The sequence below is a fragment of the Emydura macquarii genome, unplaced genomic scaffold (genome assembly GCF_026122565.2).
Source record: "Emydura macquarii macquarii isolate MOO-44397 ecotype Brisbane River unplaced genomic scaffold, CSIRO-AGI_Emac_v2 contig_1253, whole genome shotgun sequence".
Taxonomy (NCBI): Eukaryota; Metazoa; Chordata; order Testudines; family Chelidae; genus Emydura; species Emydura macquarii.
Window position 1 is genome coordinate 56,522,775 of NW_027131390.1, and position 23,318 is coordinate 56,546,092.

The 23,318-nt window shown below is 40.7% G+C and overlaps 1 protein-coding gene across 2 annotated transcripts; it reads left to right on the forward strand.

The window, feature by feature from the left end:
• Positions 1-1,680: 1,680 nt before the first annotated feature.
• Positions 1,681-22,816, forward strand: SUMO1 (small ubiquitin like modifier 1). Of its 2 annotated transcripts, none has more exons than XM_067548890.1 (5): positions 1,681-1,770; positions 10,774-10,848; positions 12,199-12,271; positions 20,748-20,819; positions 21,667-22,816. In XM_067548890.1, exons 1-5 carry the CDS (start codon positions 1,697-1,699, stop codon positions 21,733-21,735), a joined length of 363 nt encoding a protein of 120 aa, XP_067404991.1. In that variant the 5' UTR covers positions 1,681-1,696; the 3' UTR covers positions 21,736-22,816. The 2 variants fall into 2 exon arrangements, with proteins under 2 accessions (XP_067404991.1, XP_067404992.1); XM_067548891.1 differs by lacking the exon at positions 1,681-1,770 and adding an exon at positions 4,862-5,033 and having other exon boundaries at positions 12,194-12,271.
• Positions 22,817-23,318: the final 502 nt, after the last annotated feature.

The window sequence follows — 23,318 nt, forward strand, 5'->3', positions numbered from 1 at the left end:
AAGCTTATTCAACTTCCCTATGAGAATAGTTATACCTTTAAACTGATATAACTACATTCATACCAATGGGGTATAGTAACTATACTAGCATAGTGTCACAGTTTTTGTATATAGTGAAAGTTTGAGAAAGTGCTGAGATTCTTAAATCATTTATCTAATTGCATGAGTACTAGAAAAGCTTTTTCATTCATTCTTTAATAAAGATGTTAAATGTATAGATGTGTTAATATTGTTTATCAATAATTTGTAAAATCATAATGCTTTTTCAAAATAGCCAGACACGACTGGTTTAAAACATTCATTTGTGTCACCTACTGGCTTCTTGAGAAAGTGCACCCTCACTCTGCATGATTGCATTTGACCTGCTTTCATGTATATTTTTGAATAAGTGAGAGGCTGCGAATTAAATAAGGGATAAGGGCCCAAGTCCACAATCTTTTTTTCAGATAAAACTCCCATTGACTTCAGCTATATTATTACTTGAGTAAGGAATGTAGGATTGGGTTCAAGGTACATGGGAATATGTAGGAGGAAAAAAAGGGAAAAGAGAGGTTCCAAGTGATGCCTATCCCTGATAAATTAATGTCAGACACTCATTACTCCATCCAAGGGGGTTTGTGTAATCCAAAACTCGATCTGAGTTAGCCATCACTTCAATTCTTCTTTTCTCTTTCTTGAGTAAGGAATAGAGAATGAGGCCCATAGCCAAAAATCTGGTCAAATTCTGTATAAATAAAAGTCTGCTTCTGCAGTCATTCCATGCACAAGAACTCCCATTGATTTAAATAGAAATTTTGCATGTGAAAAGACACAGACACGTGTTGTGAAGCTAAGATAATTGATGTTTATAAGGCACTTTGAGATTCACAGATGGAAGCTGCTACAGAAGAGCAAAATACTATTGTCAATTTATATTTTCCAGAGGAAAAAATTGATAGTATTTGAGAGTTTTGATCCAGATCTGGCCCAGATCTGCTCACTTTATTCATACAGGTACTGCAAGTTCTCTAATTACTAAAGTGATCAGGATTTGTCTATCAGGTTTTTTAAATCACTCCAGCTAGGTTTAATTAGTGCTGTGAATCCAGCAATAAATATTTATGAGGGAGAGCAACAATAACTAACTAATATATTTTTAAAATTATCTTAAACAGCTTCTAAAAAAACCATTAGTGTCATGTTTTAAAATCAATATCTGACAGCCATCTCTAGGTCTGGGAAAATATGTTTCATTCAGTTGAGAAGAGAATTCCAGTGGCATAAAAAAAGCAGTTTCTAGGCTTGATGATTCAACAAGTTTTTTACCATAACTGTAACCTTGATTCAGTATTGAATATTATTTATCCTTTCTACCTATGTCAGGGTTTTGTATGGGTGCTCATCACAATATTAGTATCTAAGTACCTTTCATCTTAACAGGCTGGTATAGTGAGGTTTCTAGTGGGCCCCATATTAAAGTTATGAGAGGAACTGTGTGATGGAGTAAAGGGGCCTACAGCCAGACAGTTGAAAGAAGAACTTGAAAGCCTTTCTCAAACTGTCATTGGCCTCTAAATTCTGTAAACAAGGATAGGTTACTTGCTTATTGCATGAATGGTAATTAATCTTATTGGCATCAGGCAGTTGATGTCTCTAAAATGGGGGGGAGGGATCAGAATAAGAAGAAAAGGTTATATATATAGCACTTGGGAATGAAATGGAGGTGGGTAGAAGTGAGATGGTGGTTATGCAAGCAAGGATTATTGTGGAGATGGCTGAAAGAAACTGTTGGTGCGTATATTGGTTCCTTAAAAGACAGGGTACATTTTCTTGTATTTTAGATTTAAATTAACTACATTTTGAAGGTGCTTGAGCTCTAACTGAGGTATACATTTTGTAATCTGCCCTGATGTTGTATTATTATTGTTACTGGAGGCCTAGTTGCTATCAAGATGCCATTGTGTTAGGCACTGTACAAATACATAGTAAAAGATGGTTTCTACTGTAAAGAGGTTCTTTTAACCCACTCTATCTTGTTTATAAATATGTATTACTGTTGCTGTTTTAGGTGTGGGGACTTGCTCACAGGAAGTACATGGCAGAGTTAAAATTGAGCAAAGATTTAAATCCCAAACTAGTTTTATAGTCCCATAATAATCTGTTATAAGTGTACTCATGTGCTGATTCTAAATAACAGAACTTGGAACAGTATTTGGTACCCGCCATTTACTATTCTCTGTTGTTATCTGGGGTTAGTTTAACGTATCCATGTAGCTCAATTTTTGTTTGTGGATTCCTAAAATATTCTTCTGTTCATTATGAGCTCTTACCTTAAGCTCTCATGATGTTGGATTGCTGCTTTGGCTTTGTAGTCCAGGAAAGCTTGTCTAATGAGAAAAAAAAAATCTGTATTTGAGTACATAGGGCTATCCTGAACTTTTGTTTCTTTCAGACTTTTCTAGTCTTTTAATACCCCACAACTAATTATAATGTCTTCTCCATTGATTTCATTCCATGAATTGTCATATAAGCAGTTTTTCAGAACTGCTGTAGTGCACGCCCCACTTGGCTGATGCTAGTCTGCCCCTTGATGCAGTTTTAGTTCAAGTAGATCTCTGTTGATTATGAAACACAGCAAAGCAAATTTAGAGTCAGATTGTCCATTGTTCTTCATCTTGTGTGTTCGTTTATACCTATGCAAACTGAGTTCAAAAGACTACCATTCTGAGTTGGTAGGGTTTTATACTAGAAGAAAGGACTATAGAAGGGGCAGGATGAATCCAGGCCCTTGTTATCAGAAAAGATGTTCCTGGGAACTGTGATTTCATTCTTCATTAGATAGCTGTCAAAATCCTGGCTAGGTAGGGGAGGTTATGTAGGGTTCTCATTTTTCAGTGGGACCAAATTCCAGTGTCTATATCCAGTTTATCTGAAAAAGTGTTTCCACTACCTTACTAGTCAGCTCTTATGCGTATTTTTACAAGTAGTTAGTACTAAAAGCAAAATATATATTAACCATTATAGTCTTCACAGTGAGCAAGATAATAATGACATATTCAGAAGACAAATTGGAACAGGACTACTACTTCCATTTAAAAAAAAAAAGCTGGCATAGAAGAATACTAGTAAGTGATGCAGTTCAACCCAACAACACTGTAGGTCCGTCTGCATTAGAAGAATTTGCACCAGTGTAACTACAAATGCATACACCTATCATGGCTGTGCTGCACTGATGCAAACCAGGGCTTGTACTGCAGTGGTTCGACATGTCTGCACCAGTGCAAGCCTCTGATGAAATGTAGACAGCTCCTATTATTTACATAGCATTGCATTTATTTTCTACACCTGTATACCAAAGCTACTGTTACCTGAAAAATTTTAAAAAGCCCATTGCCAGATATATATATTTGTCAAAATTTTAGGAAGCATAATGAAAGAGTATTATTCAATTCAATTAATGTTTCTTTAAACAGCAGTCATGTGACCTTCAATCTAGGCCTTTGCACAATTATATAACTAACTGCTTTGTAAACCCTCATGCTTCAGGTTATAAAACAACCTCTAATTAGCAGGGGTCAGGATGAAACATTTCCTGTGGACAGTTCATTCAGCAGCTGCCTGCTACAGGGCTTCTTGCCACCTGTCTCTGAAGCAGTTGGTACTAGCTACTGTGGGAGACAGAATAAGAGAATAGATGGATCTCTGGTACTCTCTTAGGGCAATTTCTATGTTAATTAATGAGAGAGATGAACTGTCTTGTCTATCTTGATCTTAGTATTCAAATCCTTCTGTTCCTACTGCTTTTTTCTTTGGTTAAATTAATCATGTTAGTGACATCTCCATAGTGCTCAAATGCCATGTAAAACTAATGAGCACCATCACCAAGTGGGAAATAAGCAGCAAGTTTTTTAAAGAGCTACTTTAATGTAAATGCATCTAGGTTTATATTGCGTAGATTTTTCTCTTACCTTGTTTATATATTCTTAATTGTTTCAACATAATTTGCAGAGTTTGTGAGGCATTGACAAGTCTCTCTATGCATATATAGAGAGAGCCACATTTATAAACTAAGTCACTTTGAGAAACTAAACTTTGAAACAATATAGGCAGGAAGTTTGTTTGGAAGCTAGTGAGTGTATCTCACTGCAGAGTTTGGGCTGCTCCTTGTGCCTTGATATGGTGCAGATGTAGGGGGATTTGGGCCTTGAACCTCCAAGTGCTTATGGGGGTATGATGGGGCTGCTCCCCTGAGCCGTACAGCCTAGTTCCACCTACCCCATTCAGGGGATGGTGTTAATGAATTACTGTAACAGGTGCATAGGTCAGCAAGAGACAAACTTGGAGTACACAGATGCAGGTATTCAGAGGGGTAGCTGCATTAGTCTGTATACAGCAAAAAACGAGAGTTCTGTAGCACTTTAAAGATTAACACATTTAATTTCTGCAGACACAAGCTTTAGTGGGCTCCAGCATCTGAGGAAGAGGGCTGGAGCCCACGGAAGCTCATGCCTTCAGAAATTAAATTTGTTCAAGTGCTACAGAACTCTCGTTGTAGATGCAGGTAGAGATTGACCCAAGGCAACTTCTAACCTAATTTTGTAGTGTAGGCCTGACCTGCATCTCTGTGGGCCCCGGGCCTTTAATGGCAGGGAGCTGCGGAGAACGGGTGTGCGCCGTACAAAGCTGGTGTGTGCAGCCGGGCTCCGAGGCGCGGCCTCAGGTTTGGTTTGCAGACGCTGAACTTGGCTCTGGGCTGACAAGGCCAAATCCAGTGTCCGCTCGCCTCGGGGAGGGAGAGCGCAGCAGCGCCGAGCCCCGACGTCTCCCAGAGCGGCCCCCGCCCGCTCCCCGCACTGGGGGGGCTGTCCCGGGACGGACGGCGTCGGACTGAGGGGGGGACGGGAGGCTGCCACGCCTGGCGGGCGGGAAGTGAGCTCAGCGCACAGGAAATCCCGCCCGCCTGGCCTGTGTTGTGCTGCCGAGGGGCAGAGAAAGGAGCCTAGCGACTGAGGGGGCCGGCGCCGGAGACCAGGGGCAAAGCCATGTCTGACCAGGTAGGGCCCCCCGCGGCCGGCCGAGCTGAGGGGCCCGCGGCGGAGAGAGCCAGGCTCCGGAACCAGCCCGACGGCCTCCCCCGCCGCCGTTTCTCCACAGCCAGCAGTGGAGACGGGAGGGAGGCAGGGGCGAGAGGCGCCGGGGCAGGGGGGCCCTTGCAAGCCCCTGAGCGGCGAGGGTGGCCCCGGCCAGTGCCGGGGAGCAGCCCCCCTTCCCTGCGCCTCGTCACCTGCGGTGCGCCTTGCACCCCCTGGACGGGGCATGAGTGGGGGTCCCCCACTCCACGCTGCCCTTGCTCTTCTCTGCACCCTCTCCAGTAAGGGCTGGGAGGTCCCCGGCCGTGACTACTTGGTCCAGCCTCCCACTTTGCCTAAGCCCCAGGTCATACAATAGACGCCTTCCTTGACCTACTTTAAAGGTGTCATTCGCAGGAGCCCCAGGCTCTGGCCTGTTCCATGCCCCCCTTACTCGGGGCCGGAGGAGGAGAGGCAGCCACAGGGTTTGCACCCTGGCTCGGATCTGACAGCCAGAGATGTGGACCTACAGCTGTAGCAGCCATGGTTAATTAAAGCTTCTTTCCTGCTAGGCCTATCCTCACGCTAGGGTTTGTTTTGATTGTGTTTAGTGCCCCTAATTCAAATCACACCCTGGCTGTTATTTCATTCCCAAGATTTGTTTAGGAAATATTAATGAAGTACATTAAATTTTAGTGTGTGTGGTTTGTTTGTATGTATACTGCCTTTTAGATGACCCTCAACTAGTAGCATGAAAATGTGAATTTTTCCACAGTCTTTTGAAACCTAACTGAAGTAGGAATGTGTGGTATTATTAAAAATGAAATGTTGTGAAACCATATGGTAGTATATGAGAATCAGTAAGTAAAACTGGTCAGAAAGGAAAATGAAATGTAAGCTGTGACAGATCCCCAATGTGAATCCCATTACAGCCATTAATGTTACTAATGTAAAAGAAATCCCTAGTATGGACAGGAAAAATCACTATTTACACTGGTGGAATTTACTCTGCTTTCAAGGAGAAGTAGACTTAACTAGTGCAAATAATGGCATTGCCTGTTGCTGCTAAGGGTTAACACTAGTGGAGCTCTTCAGGTGGTTGACAACTGATGACTGTCATTAGAACAAGTTCCTATGTAGACAAGGCTTAAGTAAAATGCAGAATGTAAACTAGCAGCATACACTGAGGGGAGAGAGGAAATTATGGACCAGATCCTGCAGACCTTTGCTTACATAATTGCCCTTATTGATGTAAGTAATGCCGTTGTCATAGATGGAATTATTTGTATGAGTGAGGCCTATTCAAGTTCTTAATAATTTGCAGTATCAAGCCCTTTTTCTAAGAACTCTTTCCAGTTGAATCTAATGTGATGCTAGCAATAGAAATAAGTTGTTCAATGAGGTGACAGTGTTCCTGCAAATATGTAACTAATCAGATTTCAACTAAATCTGTTCAAAATGGCAGATATGGGATAAGAGGGAAGGTTCTCTTATGGATCAGTAACTGGTTGAAAGACAGGAAACAAAGTGTACTAGAAAAAATGGTCAGTTTTCAGAATGGAGAGAGATAAATAGCATGGTCCCCCAAGAATCTGTAGTGGGACCAGTGCTATTCAGCATATTCATAAATGATCTGGAAAAAGGGGTTAACAGTGCCATGGCGAAGATTAGATATACAATTACTCAAGATAGTTCAGTCCAAAGCAGACTGCAAAGAGTTACAAAGGGATCTTGCAAAACTGCGTGACTGGGCAAAAAAGTGGCACATAAAATTCAGTGTTGATAAATGCATAGTGATGCACATTGGAAAACATAATCCCAACTATACCTATAAATTAGCTATTACACTCTAGAAAGATATCTTGGAATCATTGTAGATAGTTCTCTTAAAACATCTGTTGAATGTGCAGCAGCAGTCAAAAAAGCTAACAGTATTAGGCGCCATTAGGAAAGGACAGTAAATATCATGCCACTATATAAATAGATGGTACACCCACATCTTGAATATTGTGTGCAGTTCTGGTCACCCTATCGCAAAAAAGATATATTAGAAATGGAAAAGATACCGAGAATGACAACAAAAATGATTAAGAATGTGGAACAGCTTCTGTAGGTGGAGAGATTAAAAAGACTGAGGCTGTTCATCTTGGAAAAGAGACAACTGAGGGGGGGAGGATATGCTAGAGGTCTATTAAAATCATGAATGATGTGGAGAAAGTGAATAGGGAAGTATTGTTCACACCTTCACAGAACACAAGAACCAGGGGTCACCCAATTAAGTTAATAGGTAGCAGGCTTAAAACAAACATAAGAAAGAACTTCTTCACACTACGTGCTGCCAACCTGTGAAGCTTGTGGGTAGGGGATGGGCAAAAGCCAAAGTAACTGAATTAAAAAAAAAAAAAAAAAGACCTAAATTAATGGAGTATAGGTTCACAATGGCTATTAACCAAGATGGTCAGGGATGCAAACCCATGCTGTGGGTGTCCCTGAGCCTCTGAGTGCAAGATGCTGGGACTGGACGACTCGATGAATAGCTTAATAATTTCCCTGTTTTGTTCACTCCCTGTAGTGTCGATCATTGCCACTGTCAGGTGATAGGATGCTGGGCTAGATTGGCCACTGGTCTGATGCGATATGACTATTCTTACGTTGAATTAAGCCAAAAGTCTGTTGCAAAAAGCTGCTTTGAATAAGTAATCCTTTGTTACGCCTCAAACCTGGAAAGGCTTCATGCACTTTGAGTAGTCCTGTTGACTTCAGGGGCAGTGCTTTTGTCCCATAAAGTTTAGCATGCATGTAAGGTCTTGAAGATATGGGCCTTACAGGGAGACAAACATTTAAATACATGCTTAACTTACTCACAATTAATTCCACTGAAGTCAATGAGTAGTTGACTAGAGTTAAACGTGCATAAACTATAGTAGGAATGGGATCTAAGGTGATATATTAGTGTGCATCTTTCCATGCAAATACATCTCTTGGAGTTAGCCATATTTTGCATGGAAAAACTACAGATTCTCTGTCTGCTATATTATGCTAGAAATAGTTGTTTCAAAAGACCTTGTCCTCCAGGTATATAAGAATTTGTTAATAGTTATAATGGCAGTTACAGCTTGTCTTAATATAAACAGTAGGATATAATCAGTTTAGTTTTTATTAGGATGAGATAAAATAATTGCTTACTGATAATAAAGAAAAAAGGGGTGAAGAGAATACAAAAAGCTCGTGGGTTTTAGGTAACAATCCCTAAATATTGAATAAACAAAGTTACAGGAGGGTAGATATGTAGGGTGGTTTAATAAAGGGGGGGGGGAATTAATTAAACCTCATGATATTAGTGTGAGGTAGGTATTAGGGCACTTTTTTATGTTGCTTAGGAACGCTTCCTCTAAAATCGTAGGAACTTTTTATGGCCCTAATGAAAAGTTAGAATATGATTGAGAAGTGGTTATTTTTTTAATATTTTAATTTTGACCACTAAGGGGAAAATATTCTTTTCGTAGTATGATGATAGTGAATGGCAGTCTTCGAACTGTGGGTTAAGTGGTGGGGACTTGCCCATGGACTATTGATTATGAAATGTTTAACTTACAAATGAGTGATAGTTGCCATCAATTCTGCCTAACTGTGCACTTGTTCTTCAGTTCTTCCCATCCACCCAATTTTTCTTCCCTTCAAACTCTCAATAGGAGGAGCTCTTTAAGTTTTGCCTGCCCTTGTTTGGAGCCAGATTATGAAATTTTACTTTTTCAACTTCAGATGTTGGCAATGCCATTGTTGACTCTAACCCATTTCAGTTCTCCCTCCCCATTTTTCCTCCCCTCCCCCAAGGAATTCCAGTTCTGCTATTGCTCCAGCTTGATGTATAATGGGGTTGTCTGAGGCTTTAAACTTGCACCTTTGACTGACTGACTGTTTTATTCCCACTAATTCCTTTTTAACTTCCTATTGTCCCCTTTTCTCTTTGCATTTGGCTTGCACTGCCTCAGTTTTGTGGAGCTGAGGACAAGAATTCAATCCCCAATGGATCATTGCTTTCCACTCAGATCAACCAAGGAGGGCTGTCATGGTAGTGATGCTCTGCTTTAGACTCAAGAGCATGAGCTCTGTGATACCCCACAAAGAGTTCAGAAACTCTGGTGAGGAGAGCTAAATAGATAAAGCAGTTACAAGAGTTAATCTGATTCCTCTTCATGATAATGAAGTCCTCTTATTAGGACAGCAGGCTGGCTTGCAAATTGGTTCTTTTGCATAGTGAACAGAGATGCTGACTATATACACTTGTAGTGATGGATTTCTCATGTGTTCAATGTGTTCTCATGTGTTCAAATGTCTCAAATTAGTCATTTGCTTTGCTATGTTGTGTGTTGGTAGGTGTGTAGAGATTATAGTCTCTCTCCTCTTTTGGAGTCCTAAAAGTCCATTGTTCTATACAGTGTGCAAATGCTAAAATGTTCTTTCTGAAAATCCTTTCTGTGCCTGCAGGAGAGAGATCAGCCCTTGGATGAAAGAGGTCCATGATCTAGGTCTCCAGAAAATGTCTCTCTTTTGGTCTTCTTTTAGCGAAGAATGTTATCCAAACTATCCTCTCACTCCTACAGGTGGTCCCTTGAGATCTGAGTTGAGGCACATTAGTATGGCAGGACAATGAGGGGAATGGCAGGGAGGATGGAGGTCTTTATTGCCAAGAAGGAATTCTGGCATTGGGGAGCTATAAAAGCTTTGATCATCTTGCTGAGCAACAGCATTCTGAAGAAAAGTGATTGAAAACATGAGCTATAGTTTGGTGAGATCTTCCTCTGTGAAGACCTTTTTTGGAGGGAAGAGGGGGAGAGGAAGGGGAGGATTTCTTTATCAAGCATTATCTTGAATTTATGCAGTGACTAAAGCTGTAAGGTCGTTCAGTGCCATAATACATCACATCCACCATAGTGTGCAAAACTGTAAACTAACCCAAAATATGCAATGACAAGTAGACTGGGGCTAGATGTAACAAAAAATCTTTGACTTGTATCTAATCTGTCAGTAGTTAATATGAAAAATTGTGTTTAATGCACTCAGTTCTTGTATTATTCAACATATTTCACTACCGTAGAAGACCTAAGTGGTCAAGAGTTCATACATCAGACTTGCCTATAAAATGTATCCTGTTCTAATTAAGATAGACATAATTCTTAACCATAAAATATTATAGAATGGTTTTAAATTTTTAAAAGTTACTAACTTAGTCCCACAGAGTATTTTGTAAAATGGTTTATAACAAACATACCATGACACAAGCTATTAATTGGGGATGTTGTTTTCACATGGGAGTCAGGGGTCTGCTCATTCTTTGAAAGTGATAGTGTCTTGTGATGCAACAGGAAACTTAAAAAATTTGGTGTCAGTCCACTTTACACACTGATACTAGTTCACAAAACAAAATCTGTTTACTTCTCCCTCTATTCTTTCTCAATCACATATGCTAGGTCTCCCAGTACTGCTTTTTTTTTTTTCTTTGAGCTTATTTCAATGGGAGTTAGACTGGTGTAAATTTGCACTCTTTGTTTTTATATTTGCTGTCTTTAATTCATCCCTTCTCTCATCTTTCTCTGTAAGTTACTACTGTTACAGTCACTGATATAGTGCTGATTCATTTTAATAAGGAGAAGTTATTGTACTGTCCAATGAAAATAGTTAAGAAGTAGAATTTATCAATATCTCTGGAATGTTTTTCTTTCAGGAAGCAAAACCTTCAGCTGAGGACTTGGGAGATAAGAAAGAAGGAGAATACATTAAACTCAAAGTCATTGGGCAGGTGAGCTCTTTTACATATGCTGGTGGATATTTCATAGTTGTCTGTATATATACCTTGCAGATGGTTCATTTCTCTTACTTACAAATGAACAGTTGAATTCTGGTACCGTACCAATTCTTTGACCTGGAGTTTTCCCCCAAAATTACCCTCCTACTTACCAGTTGCCAATGGGTGGCTCTCACTACAGCTCTTTATCTGAAGGCATCCAAAACATTAATTATCCTTGTAACTTTCTTGTGAGTGAAGGGAGTATTATTATCCCTGTTTTACAGATGGGGAATTGATGAACAGAGAAACTAAGTGACTTATTTGAGGTCATACAAGAAGTCTGTAGTAGCTGGTAATTAAATGTACATGACCAGCCTTCAGCCAAGGCCAAGACCAACTTTTCTCCTAGAAAGGAATGGGGTGAAGGTGCCATTGGTTGTTTACTTAAGTTTGTGGGAGGGCAGCCTGACTCGGACTGTAGCCAGCAGCTTCTCTCTGAAGATAGTCTATAATTTTCATTAGTGCTGGGAATGAGAACTTCACTTCATGGGCTGAAGTAATTCTGAAGTACAGAACCACAGCGTGCTGCATGAGCTACTGGTTCACTCGAACTCTCTTAATATTAGGAATTTTAAGACTGTATTAGCCTAGCAATTTGGTGCTGGTTGGAATCTGAGGACCAGATTCAGTCTGGGGATAAGATGGTGAAACTCCAATTTGCTTCAATAGAAATTGTAACCACTTAGATAAGGGCTGACACAAAAGATCTTTCAAACACTTGCATTTGTAGTCACATTACTGCAAGAGGTGATAAAATATCTTTTTGTAAGTCAATGGAAGGACCGGTCCTTCACAGCTTCTCTTTAACTTACTACTGTATTGCTGAGACAGCATGTCTTACAGAGGTAGACACTCTCTAAATGAGCAGTGCTTCATTATATATTTTGAAGTGTGTGCTTAACTTGCCTCTTCTGGCACTTGAAATCAGAGATCTGCTGTGTATGATTATTTTTCTTTAATAAGCAGATCAGATGATAAAGATGGAGACACAGACTATTATGAACATGTACTTTTTAATATTTTTTCAATTTAAAATGACTTTAGCAAACCACAAGTCATATCATCCCATCTATTTTTAAGCAGAACTCCCCATGGAAGTGAGTGGTGAGTTCTGCTTAATGTGCTGTAATATGATTCGCTAGTCAGATAACTTCTGAAGTATTACTATAAGCACATTGATGGTCCAGCTGTCAAATAAAGCTGGTGTTTGATGATCTTTGTAAAAAATTAACTATTTGCTTCATTTGAAGCAAGTTTTATAACAAAGAAGAGTAACTTCTTCCTGTTCTGCTCTTAGGACAGCAGCGAAATTCACTTCAAGGTGAAAATGACGACACATCTCAAGAAACTCAAAGAATCATACTGTCAAAGACAGGTTTGTGAAACAATGGCACTATCCCATTGAAAAAGCACTTTAACTCTCCTCTTCTCCTTCCCTTCTCCAAGTAAAGGGATCTGCTTGGACAGGTGAACTCATGTCAAATCTCTGTTCACCAGAGGGATAGACCCAACAACAACAGAACAAGTGCAATGGATCTCCTAATTAGGTTTGACAGTCATTAACATTTATGCTGGATAGCATGGTGTGGACCTTGTACTACTGTTATGTGTTCAAATTATTGCTTGAAATAAGGCATCTGTGAAAAGAAAATGCTCCCTTTTTAATATGCTCATGCATGCGCTTATGGGTACCGTAAAAGACTCCTCACCTCTTACTACTTAAAGTGAAATACACTTATAATTGTGGAATACTTTCACTGCTCTGTGGGGATAGAGTTAGACATAACTACCAATACTGTTAATATGGTAATAATTTGACCATATGTGACTACTAAATTCATTGCATTAACGCTTTGTGTTGATACAAGGGATAAGCAGAGAGGTGGCAAAATTTGCAGATGATACAAAATTACCCAAGATAGTTAAGTCCAAAGCAGACTGCAAACAGTTACAAAGGGATTTCACAAAACTGGGTGACTGTGCAAGAAAATGGCAGATGAAATTCAGTGTTGTTAAATGCAAAATAATGCACATTGAAAAACGTAATCCAACTATAGGTTCAAAATGATGGGGGTCTAAATAATCTGTTACCACTCAAGAAAGATATATTAGAGTCATTCTGGATAGTTCTCTGAAAACATCCACTCAGTGTGCAGCCCAAAATGCTAACAGAATGTTAGCAACCATTAAGACAGAGATAAGACAGTAAATATCCTAGTGCCACTATTTAAATCCATGGTACGCCCACACCTGGAATAGTGCATTCAGTTCTGGTCATCTGATCTCAACAAAGACATACTAGAAATGGTAAAGGTACCAAGAAGGACAACAAAAGTGATTTAAAGATGTGGAACAGCTTCTGAATGAGGAGAGATTAAAAAGATTGGGACTAGTCAGTTTGGAAAAGAGATGACTAAGGAAGGATATGATAGAGGTCTATAAAATGGAGTGGAGAAAATGAATAAGGAAGTGTTTATTCTGTCACATAACACAAGAAGAAGGGGTCACCTGATGAAGTTAATAGGCAGCAGATTTAAAACAAACCAAAAAAAAGAGGTACTTCTTCACATAATCAACCTGTGGAACTCATTGCCAGGGGATATTGTGAAGGCCAAAACTATAATGAGTTAGAAAAAGAATTACCTAAGTTAGTGGAAGATAGGTCCATTAGCAGCTCTTAGCCAAGATGGTTAGGGATGCAACCCCACACTCAGGGTATCGTTAAGCCTCTGATTGCAACTGGGACTGGACGATGGGATGGATCGCTCAACAGTTGCCCTGTTCTGCTCACTCCCTCTGTAGTAGCTGGCATTGCCACTATCCGAAGACAGGATACTGGACGAGATGGATCATTGGTCTGACCCAGTATGGCCATTCTTATGCTCTAAATGCTAACTGCTGACAGAAGGGGATCAAATTTATCTTCCACATCAGATTCTGTTTAAGCTACCAATTAACACCTCCTGGTTTATCTACTTTGTGTTTAGCTATTGGATCAGCAGTTGCATCAACTGCTGCCCTTTCTTCAGCAGTGTTCTTCAGGTTCACCCTTTCAACTGTGACTATACAAAATGTTTAGCCATCATTGTTTGTAAATAATTGAGACAAACTAAACTTGTCAACAAATAGCTTTGTAGTGATGCTTTTTCACACTTTAGTCATATGTCTTCATTTTTTCTGTGTCCTTAGTGTCAATGTATGATGTGTTGCTACATACAGTAAGAAAGAGTATTCTTAGTATTCATTGCTTACATAGCATTGACTGTATGCTGGATCTTTTTCAGATGATTGTAAAAATGCTGCCATCATGATCTTAAAATCTTAGGGCCTGATGCTGTGAACCTTTTCACACAAGTAGTCTGTGTGTGGTCTGTCTCTTTCTCATACTTGCATATGTACATCTATAGGTTATTCTAATCTATAAAAACAAAAACAAAACCTCATTCTATAGCAGTTAGAAGAGACACCACTGTACTGTGTGTACAGACAGACACACACTACGGTGTTAGTGGTTCTAACTGCTATAGAATGTGAGGTGGTGGTTTTTTTTTTTGTTTTGTTTTTGTTTTTTACTTTTTACCTGGGCTATAACTTGGTGAACAAAGTGACCATGGAGCTTTTTTAGGTGTCTTTATCCAAATGTGCTCAAAGACGGAAGCTCCTACATCACAGTAACCTGCTTGATGGGGGATCTTGACTCCTTCCAGGGCCATAAACACTGCTTTCCAACTGTAAGAAACATTATTAGAAGACCGTGCACAAAGGTAAATTTACCTGCCTGTTAAACTTGCAAGCCGTTTCTTTGAGGGACAATACACTACAAACTTTGGGTGCTTCAGTGTAACTAGATCCCTGCAAATCTCTGGCTTCTGCTTTATATCTGCAGACCATTTTTGTGGATCGCAGATGGATACAGATACAAATTTTGTATCTGCATAGGTCTCTAGGAATAACCCACCTTAAAAATGACACTCTGCAAGTTATTTAGTTTAGAAGAGTTTACTGTACAGTGATAATAGCTGTGTATGCAATTTCATATGGATTTAATAACCTAGAACTACTTACCTTTTGCTAATAGCATAGAACAATATGAGTATGGGTTTGATTATCTGGTGTAGCTGTATTGGCATAATTAGAGAGCAACAGTAGTAATTGCACAGTTAAGATTGAGTCTTAGGCTATGTCTATACGGCCGTGGGAAGTCGACTTTTTGTTTAATTCGACTTTCAGCAGGCCATTTTTAGAAATCGCAGCCGAGTGTACACACTACGGTGTTTGCATTGGTCTCTTGCGTTCACACTGACTAGCCTTAATTTTAATTAGAAAGCAGTGCAATGTGGGTAGCTATCCCACAGTGCAACTAGCCACGGTGGCTGTTGGGATGAGTGTCTTCGTCCCAGGATGCAACGCTGCTTCCCCCCTCCTTTCCCCCCTCCCCAAACAAACAGGAAAAGTTTTTTCGTGCTGTTTTTTTACTCCCCGCAATCACCATTGCTGCAGAGACGTGGAGCCAACTCAACTCTGCGCTATAATTGTGAGTGTGACAAATACATCGCGGCTTATTAGTTATTTTCGAAATAGAGCAAGAAGGCGAAGCAGAGACAACACCGATGCCATCGAGGCTGCCCTGCTAGAAGACATCGAGCAGAACAATTCCCGGTTGCTGCAGGCTGTAATGAGTCATCTGCAGACTGTGGAGCACAGGTTCTAGTGCAGAGAAACAAGCACAGACTTGTGGGACCGCATCGTTATGCAGCTGTGGGATGATGATCAGTGGCTGCAAAACTTTAGGAAGCGAAAGGTAACTTTCCTGGAACAGTTCTTGGATCTGGCACGGTCCCTGAAGTGCGTGAACACTTGCTTGAGACAGGCTATGACGGTGGAGAAGAGAGTCGCCATCGCTCTCTGGAAGCTGGCAACCCCCCAACTGTTACCACTTAGTTGGGAATCAATTTGGAGTCGGTAACTCTACAGTGGGCATAGCTGTGAATCAAGTGTGCAGTGCCATAAATAGACTTCTGCTATGAAGGCTAGTGACTTTGGGAAATATGCAGGACATGGTGGAGGGGTTTGCCATGATGGGCTTCCCAAACTGTGGGGACGGACATCCCCATCTTAGCGCCTGCACACCTAGTGACTGAGTACATAAACCGCAAAGGATACTTTTCCATGGTCCTGCACAGACTTGTGGATCACAGGACTCATTGCACAGACATCTGTGTGGGGTGGTCTGGGAAAGTGCATGACATTCGTGTATTTCATAACTTGGGGCTGTTCTGTAAGATGCAGGCGGGAACTTTCTTTCCTGACCAAAAAATTCAGCTTGGGGGTGTGGAAATGCCCATAGTGATTCTGGGGATCCTGCTTACCCCTTGCTCCCTTGGCTAATGAAACCATGCATTGGTCACCTTGACAGTGACAAGGAGTGTTTTAATAACAGGTTAAGCAGTTGCAGAATGGTTGTAGAATGTGCCTTTGGGCGTTTAAAGGACAGATGGAGGAGTCACCTCACTAGGCTGGACATAAGTGAGAAGTACCTCCCTTCTGTGATATTCTGTGCTGTGTTCTTCATAATGTGTGTGAAGCGAAGGGTGAGCGGTTCCCCCAGGGTTGGGCTGTGCAGGCAGAAAGACTGGCCGCCAAGTATGAGCAGCCAGATGCCAGCAGTACATTGAGAGCTAACCGCGGAGTGCTTTGCATTAGGGAAGCTTTGAGAATCAGGTTCTGCAATGAGATTCAGGACTGATTTCTGTTCCTGTATATTTTTTGCCTTTGGTGTACCTCCCCCTCTCCCCCCCCCCCCTTCGATATCTGTGCCCACCAAATCCCTCCTAAACAAGATATGATTTAATAAAGAAACGTGTTGAAATGATGCAAAACCTTATTTCTGAACATTCAAGTCATGGGGGGTGGGGGGGTGTCCATTCACTGCATCAACGGGTGGGATGGTAACTTGCTGGCCAGCTATCAGCGTGTCCGCCGCTGCTTTCTGCTCGCCTCCACCTGGGTGGAGGAGAGCACGTACTGCATCTTGGACAATCTCCTCTGAGACCTCTTGGGGGCGGTTGGGGGGGAGGGTGGTAAACCCCTCGGTTGAGGAGCATTATGGAGGGGCTGCAGCAGGACTCTGTCCTGCCTCCGCTCTTCCTGAAGCTCCACAAGTAGCTGGAGCATGTCTGCTTAGTCCCGCATGATTCACAGCATTTCCTGTGTGGTACTATGCTCCATCATTTCTCGCCAACTCTTTCTGTCTATGTCCATGTTCTGTGACAAGGTCAGCCTCCATGCTCTTTGCTCTGTCTCTGCGGCTGCTGAGGCATTCATGAGCCCTGCAAACATGTCGTCTCTGCTTTTTTTTTTTTTTTTTTTTTTAAATTCCCCTCTTCCTAATCTGAGACAGTCTGTCTGCAGCATTTCTTAAGAGTCTGTCCAGTGCGAGGTGTCTAGGGAATGAAAGAAAAGTAACAAGGTAGCCACAGTTAGCATAGTGAAACAAATCTAACAATTTAGATAATGATCACCTGAAAAAATGTAGCAAATGATTACAGAGAAACAATGTAACCATTAAAATGTTGCAAAAAAATTCCCTTGATACAATGTAGCACATGCTTCACACTCTCTGCTTGTATTTCAAACCCTTAGAGAGAGGAACTGCAGACGGCGTCGGAGGGTGGGGAGAAGGCTATGCTTAAAACACATGAATCCATGATGCTGGCTGTCTTGATTGCAGAGAAGAATCCTACTGTGGAGGGAGGAACAAGGCAGCCCTCCCTTGAAAAGTTTTTCTAGGGATAACAGATTATATACATAATATTTTCCATGAGATATCAACTGATGATAAACGTAGCATTTCTCATCACAAATTTTTTTTCCCCTGGGTAACCACCCAGTACAGTCAACAAAATGCCTGAGATCCCCTTCATGCCCCTTCCTCCCCACCCACCCATCCAATGTACAGAGACAGAAATGCTAATAAGGAAAAAAAAAAAACTCACGAGATGTGCCTTCCCCGGGATCATTTGTGCTGTCCTATGTGCTGCTGGACTGCTTGTGGGTCAGGAGTAAGTCCTGACATTTGGGAAGAACGGACACCCCACTCTCCTGCACCTCAGCTTCCTCCTCCTCGTCCACGGAGTCCTCATCGTTGATCATGGACTGTGACCTACCGGAGGTATCGATGCTGCAGGGAGGCACTGTGGTGGGATTCCCACCAAGAATTGCGTGCACCTCATCATAGAACCTGCATTTTTTGGGAGAGGAGCCAGACCGGATGTTAGCTTCCCTGGCTTCTGATCAGACTGTCGCAGCTCCTTAATCTTCACGCGGCACTGCTGAACATCCCTCTGGTGTCCTTCTCCAGCATGCCCTGGGATATCTTCCCATAAATGTCCAGATTCTTTTTGCTGGCTCTGAGCTGAGCCAGAAAGACCTCGTTGGGCTGAGGGGCGAGGAGCCAAAGACCTCTGGCCGACTCCATGCTGGAGCGCATTTGGGCTTTGCAGTAACCATCCAGAGAACAGTGACAATGCTGTCTTCATGCTGGCAGCACAGGAAATGAAAATTCAAATCTTCCTGGGGCTTGAGTGGAGGGGACTTTTCCTGCTTAACAAATTCGAATTAGGTGCTATGCTTCTTGCAGAGGTGGTCTTAAGTCGATTTTACAGGCATCTTAATTCGAATTGAGTGGTGCCAGTGTAGACGTGGGTGTAATTAAGTCGATTTAAGTGACTTTAAGTCGACTTAAGTCGCCAGTGTAGACCAGGCCTTTGTTTTGCATTTGAAGTGGGAGTTGAACCTATATTATTGTATGAAAAATACAGTACGTCTGGCCCAAATTTTCAAGATTATCAAGTATATCTGTTAATTAGACTGAATTCTAATAACTTAAAATGGGCCTTTAAAAGTTATTTTGAATGTCTTGATTTTCTTTTTGTTTTGTTTACCTTTACTAGCTTAACAACTATGAACTATAGAAAGTCAAAAATACATACATATTTAGTGTTTGAGGTCTCTCTGTGGTCATGTAATTCTTTTTTCTTTAAGTATTAGTATTGGCCGTAACTGATCCCATATGTGCTGTAGTTAGCAGATGAAGAACATGATTTATGTTTGCTACTTCCATTCTTAACGTGGTGTACAAAAGACTTTTTGAACAATTCAAGAAAGAAAATATCACTGCCTTCTAACATATGCCCTCAGTAATTTCCTTGCATCCCTAATTGTGGCTAACATAGTGCATAGGGAATGGATTTTACTAGTCCAAGAGCATTTGTGGGGAGTCAGAGAAAGATCTTTGACAAGGGAACTGCTATGTTGTCGAAGATTGGGATCTCAGTGAAGCTGTTCAGTCAGTTCAGGAGTAAAGTTGAGCAGTTTAATGAAAAACAGGATCTTCAACAAAGCAACAAGTGTTGAGGAGCCTTTTTTAACCAAATCAGCTGGCTCAGGAGCTCTGCCACTGAGCTCACAGAACAGTTCCTGGAGATCCTGGTCTGTGAGAAACTTCATTTGGTTCAGGAGTGGAGCTCTTGAGCCAGTGGAATAGTTTCACAAAGAATAGCACCTTTTGACAAATCACCGGCTTCTGACCAATATCAAGGTCTTTGTGCAAGGAGTTGTTGTTGTATTGGAGATCTTTTCTTAGACTTTGTGTTTCGTCATTACTGAACGCTTTTGAGCAATGATTAGCTGATGGAAATCCAAAAGGTCTGTTGTTGAAAAGGAAAATATAGTTTTGACCAGCTCTACTAGGGGAATAGTGCAACATTGCCTATTGTTGCATACCCCTGCTTATGTCTGAGAATGGTCTTAATGGGAGAGGAGTAGGTTTTTCCAGTACAAGCAGCATTTGTTGTGTGGTAGATGAAGACCTTTGGGAAAGCGGTTGCTATGAAATACTGCTTTGTGAAACATGGCTGGATGGGTCTGTGAAAGCACTCAATCTGCTCAGGGGCAAAATTCCTAAGCCACCTGAACTTGTTTACAAAAATCATGTTCTTAATTAAGTCAGCCATTACTGTGTTAGAGATTTTTTTTTAATATGAAAATACCTGGGAGATCAATACACAAAACCACTGTGTTTTGTTTCAGTTAAACTTTGCCCACACACATACCTAACCCAAATCCATAAAACAAGAAAAAGAAAAGTTAAGGGATCTAATCCTTCATACCCTCTGTTTCTTCACCCAGACACACTTAACAATTAGCACAACCGCCATATACCACAGACAATGCATCACTATTTTCTTTAGAGATGCCAGCCTTCTAGCACCCCTTTTCACAGACATAAGTGATTTTTTCCCCCCTGCTTTGCCCCTGACCTGTGCAGAAAGGATAGTGGGGGAAGGAGTCTGGTCAGTTTGGTGGTGGGGCTGGATGGGGGAATGTTGGGAAAGGGAGTGCTGGAAAGCTGAAATGCATATCATTGACAGAAATACTACCCAATTTAGGAGAGCAAAAATCTTATTACTGTTGATTTGCAAGTCAGAAAGAACCCAATTTTACTTTCAGATACCAAGTAGGATTTGCAGGGTGGAGAGGAGTCAAAAACCCAAACTCTTTGCTTGTAAACTAGAAGGACTTAATTTGGTGGCGGTGGACAATAAATACACAACTACAGTCTGCTTTCAGAATAAAAGCACGCTTTAATGTTAACATTCTGCTTAACTATTTTAGCACACTAGGTGTGTAATGAAATACACGTAGCTGAGACATCTGTACATCGGGGCTAGTACTGCATCTTCAACTTTCAAATTCCTTGCTTATATTGAAAACTTAATATTTATTATTTGTGTATCAATTTTTAAAAGCTTACATGTCCATTACCACTATTTTTGTGACTTGTTTTTTAGGGAGTTCCAATGAATTCGCTCAGGTTCCTCTTCGAGGGTCAAAGAATTACTGATAATCATACCCCCAAAGAGGTGAGTTTCTTTTCTTAATAGAAGAAGGCAAGTGGCAGCTTAAACAATGCACCCCTGGGATGATTAAAGAAATAGACTGTGCTTCATATGTTAGGGAATTCACTGTTTAGCCAAAACCTCCATTATCTGTTTGAAAACCATTTAATATATGTGCTCATCTTTACCAGAGAGAGATGCAAAAACACCATTAGCTTATCTTCTATTTACCATCTATATCAGAATAATACTGTAACTTGAATACATTTCTTCCTGGTATTGCAGTAGTTATAAACACTGACCTTTGGGACTCAGGATGTGAGTTGCACAGTTGATATAATCATCTTTTGGTCTTAAATTTTCAGCTGTTTAGAATAACCTACTTGGGGGGAGAATTGAAAACAAACTTGAAAACTTTAGATATCAGTTGTAGTTTGAGGTGAAAGTCCTTTGTTATAACAAAGCAGCTACATGCTCTATTTGCATAGTCATTATGCTATTGGTACACAATTGCATGACAATCATGCAACAGCTGCACAAGAATAAAATTAGCCAATGATTTTCAAGATGATCCGGAAAAGGTTCTGGACTCCTCAGAAAATATTGCCAGCTCTGAACTAGATGTACTGCAAAGGTGAAACAAGGGACCTGGGGTGTGGGGGAGAGGACTAAATAAAGTTATTAGTGTTAGCTAATAAGATAGTGATTGAAGATTATTTTTCCACTGCTTTGTACTTTGAGGAAATATGGCTGGGCAGAGAAAGAAAACCTTTAACTCCCTTGTTTGTCCAGGAGCTATTGTGCATACAAAACATCTGGTTTATAACAATTTTGTGTGTTTTGTTTTGTTTTTTTTTCCCTGTTCTCACAGCTGGGGATGGAGGAGGAAGATGTGATTGAAGTTTATCAGGAACAGACAGGGGGTCACTCGACAGTTTAGATCCTTCTGTTTGTGTTTTCTTTCCCTTTAATCCTTTTTTATTTTAAAAATAATAGTTCTTTTGTAATGTGGCGTTCAACACTGAACTGAAACTGGCACCCCATCTCTAGGAATTTATTTTCAAACATCTGGTATCTTGAATTCTCGTGCTCATTATACACTCTTGTTTCTGTTTTCATTGTGCTGAACTCATGTGATCCAGCTGCAGCCCTGCTCCCTTTTTCCTTCCCCTTTTAAAATTACATGTACACACATGCATTTGTATGTTCACTAGGATCGTGCATTTCAGGCGCGAAGGTTGTAAGATCTGCCAGGTGGGCAAGTGTTCCTAATGACTTCCAAGTCAGCCTTGAAGTTTTGATGTGTGACTGTTTCACTCCTGGACTATAACTTTCAGTGGGAGATGAATTTTTTCAGAGAAGTAAACAATGGAGAAATTGCGTGTCCATAATTCAGAACTGTTTTCCTTAAATTGTGCTGATGGCCCAGGAAAGAAGACTATCCAGTTGGAAATGGAAAAGATAGAACTGGTGTCATGTGTACTTTACTCCAGAGATGGCTTCACAGAAGACGTAAAATTGAAAACTCTGTTGATTCTTAAATTTTGGCAGAAGAGCCCAGAAAAGTTCTAACTTTCATATAGCAATTAACACCCTGATATTCATGCAAGAAAGTTCACAGCAGACAACCAGTAGTATTCTGACACTCTTGTTTGTACCCTTTGGCCTGGGACATGGGTTTTGAATGGACATTGTCTGTACTAGCTTCATTAAAATAAACAAGAAAAAACAATTTTATAAACATTAACAATTTGCATTTTCTTTTCAAATATTTGGAGATGAGAGCAAAAGAGAAACTTGAAAATGATAATAAGTAGGATGTGCCTATCTAGTAAATATTGATCAGAGCCAGAAAACATTAGTCCTATAAATGTACCCTGTAAACTAGAATTCTTTTGTTTCCTTCTCACTCCAAGTATTGAATACTCCCTTATTTTTGTAATAGTAATGTGCATTCCTTGATGCTATTAACTGTTTTCTGTACCTGTGGGAGGATAATAAATACATTTTTAGTGCTTCAGTTTGGATTCTAAAACTAGAGGTTAGATTGAAACCTGTAACTTGGAAGGGAGGGTTGGAAAGAAATAGGTTTTTAAAAAAAAAAAAAAAGTTAACCTTTTCGCTCTAGACACTGCATCACATATGGTCCAGGTCAGTAGTGCCCCAAAGTAATTCCTTCTGAGGGGTGAATGGTATCCTATCTAAAATGGGTTGTGGGCTCATTGCAGTTCCAAATCAGGTACCCACATCTCAAGAGTCATTGTGGGCACCTGCCTGGGCAGTCTCAACAGTGCAGCAAAGAATTGTGAATTCCTGTCCCACTCAAATGGGTCTTACAGCTGAGGCAGGAGGTGAATTGGCAGGACAGTGTAGGAAAGTGCATTGCTGTGTCTCTGCTCCATGTGACCTGCAGATAGACAGGACTTGAATTTGCAGATTTTTTTTATATCAAGCACTTTTCATGAATACTCAATTCATGTTAAAATATAAACAAAATGGCATACTTGTATTGCGGAAATCAGA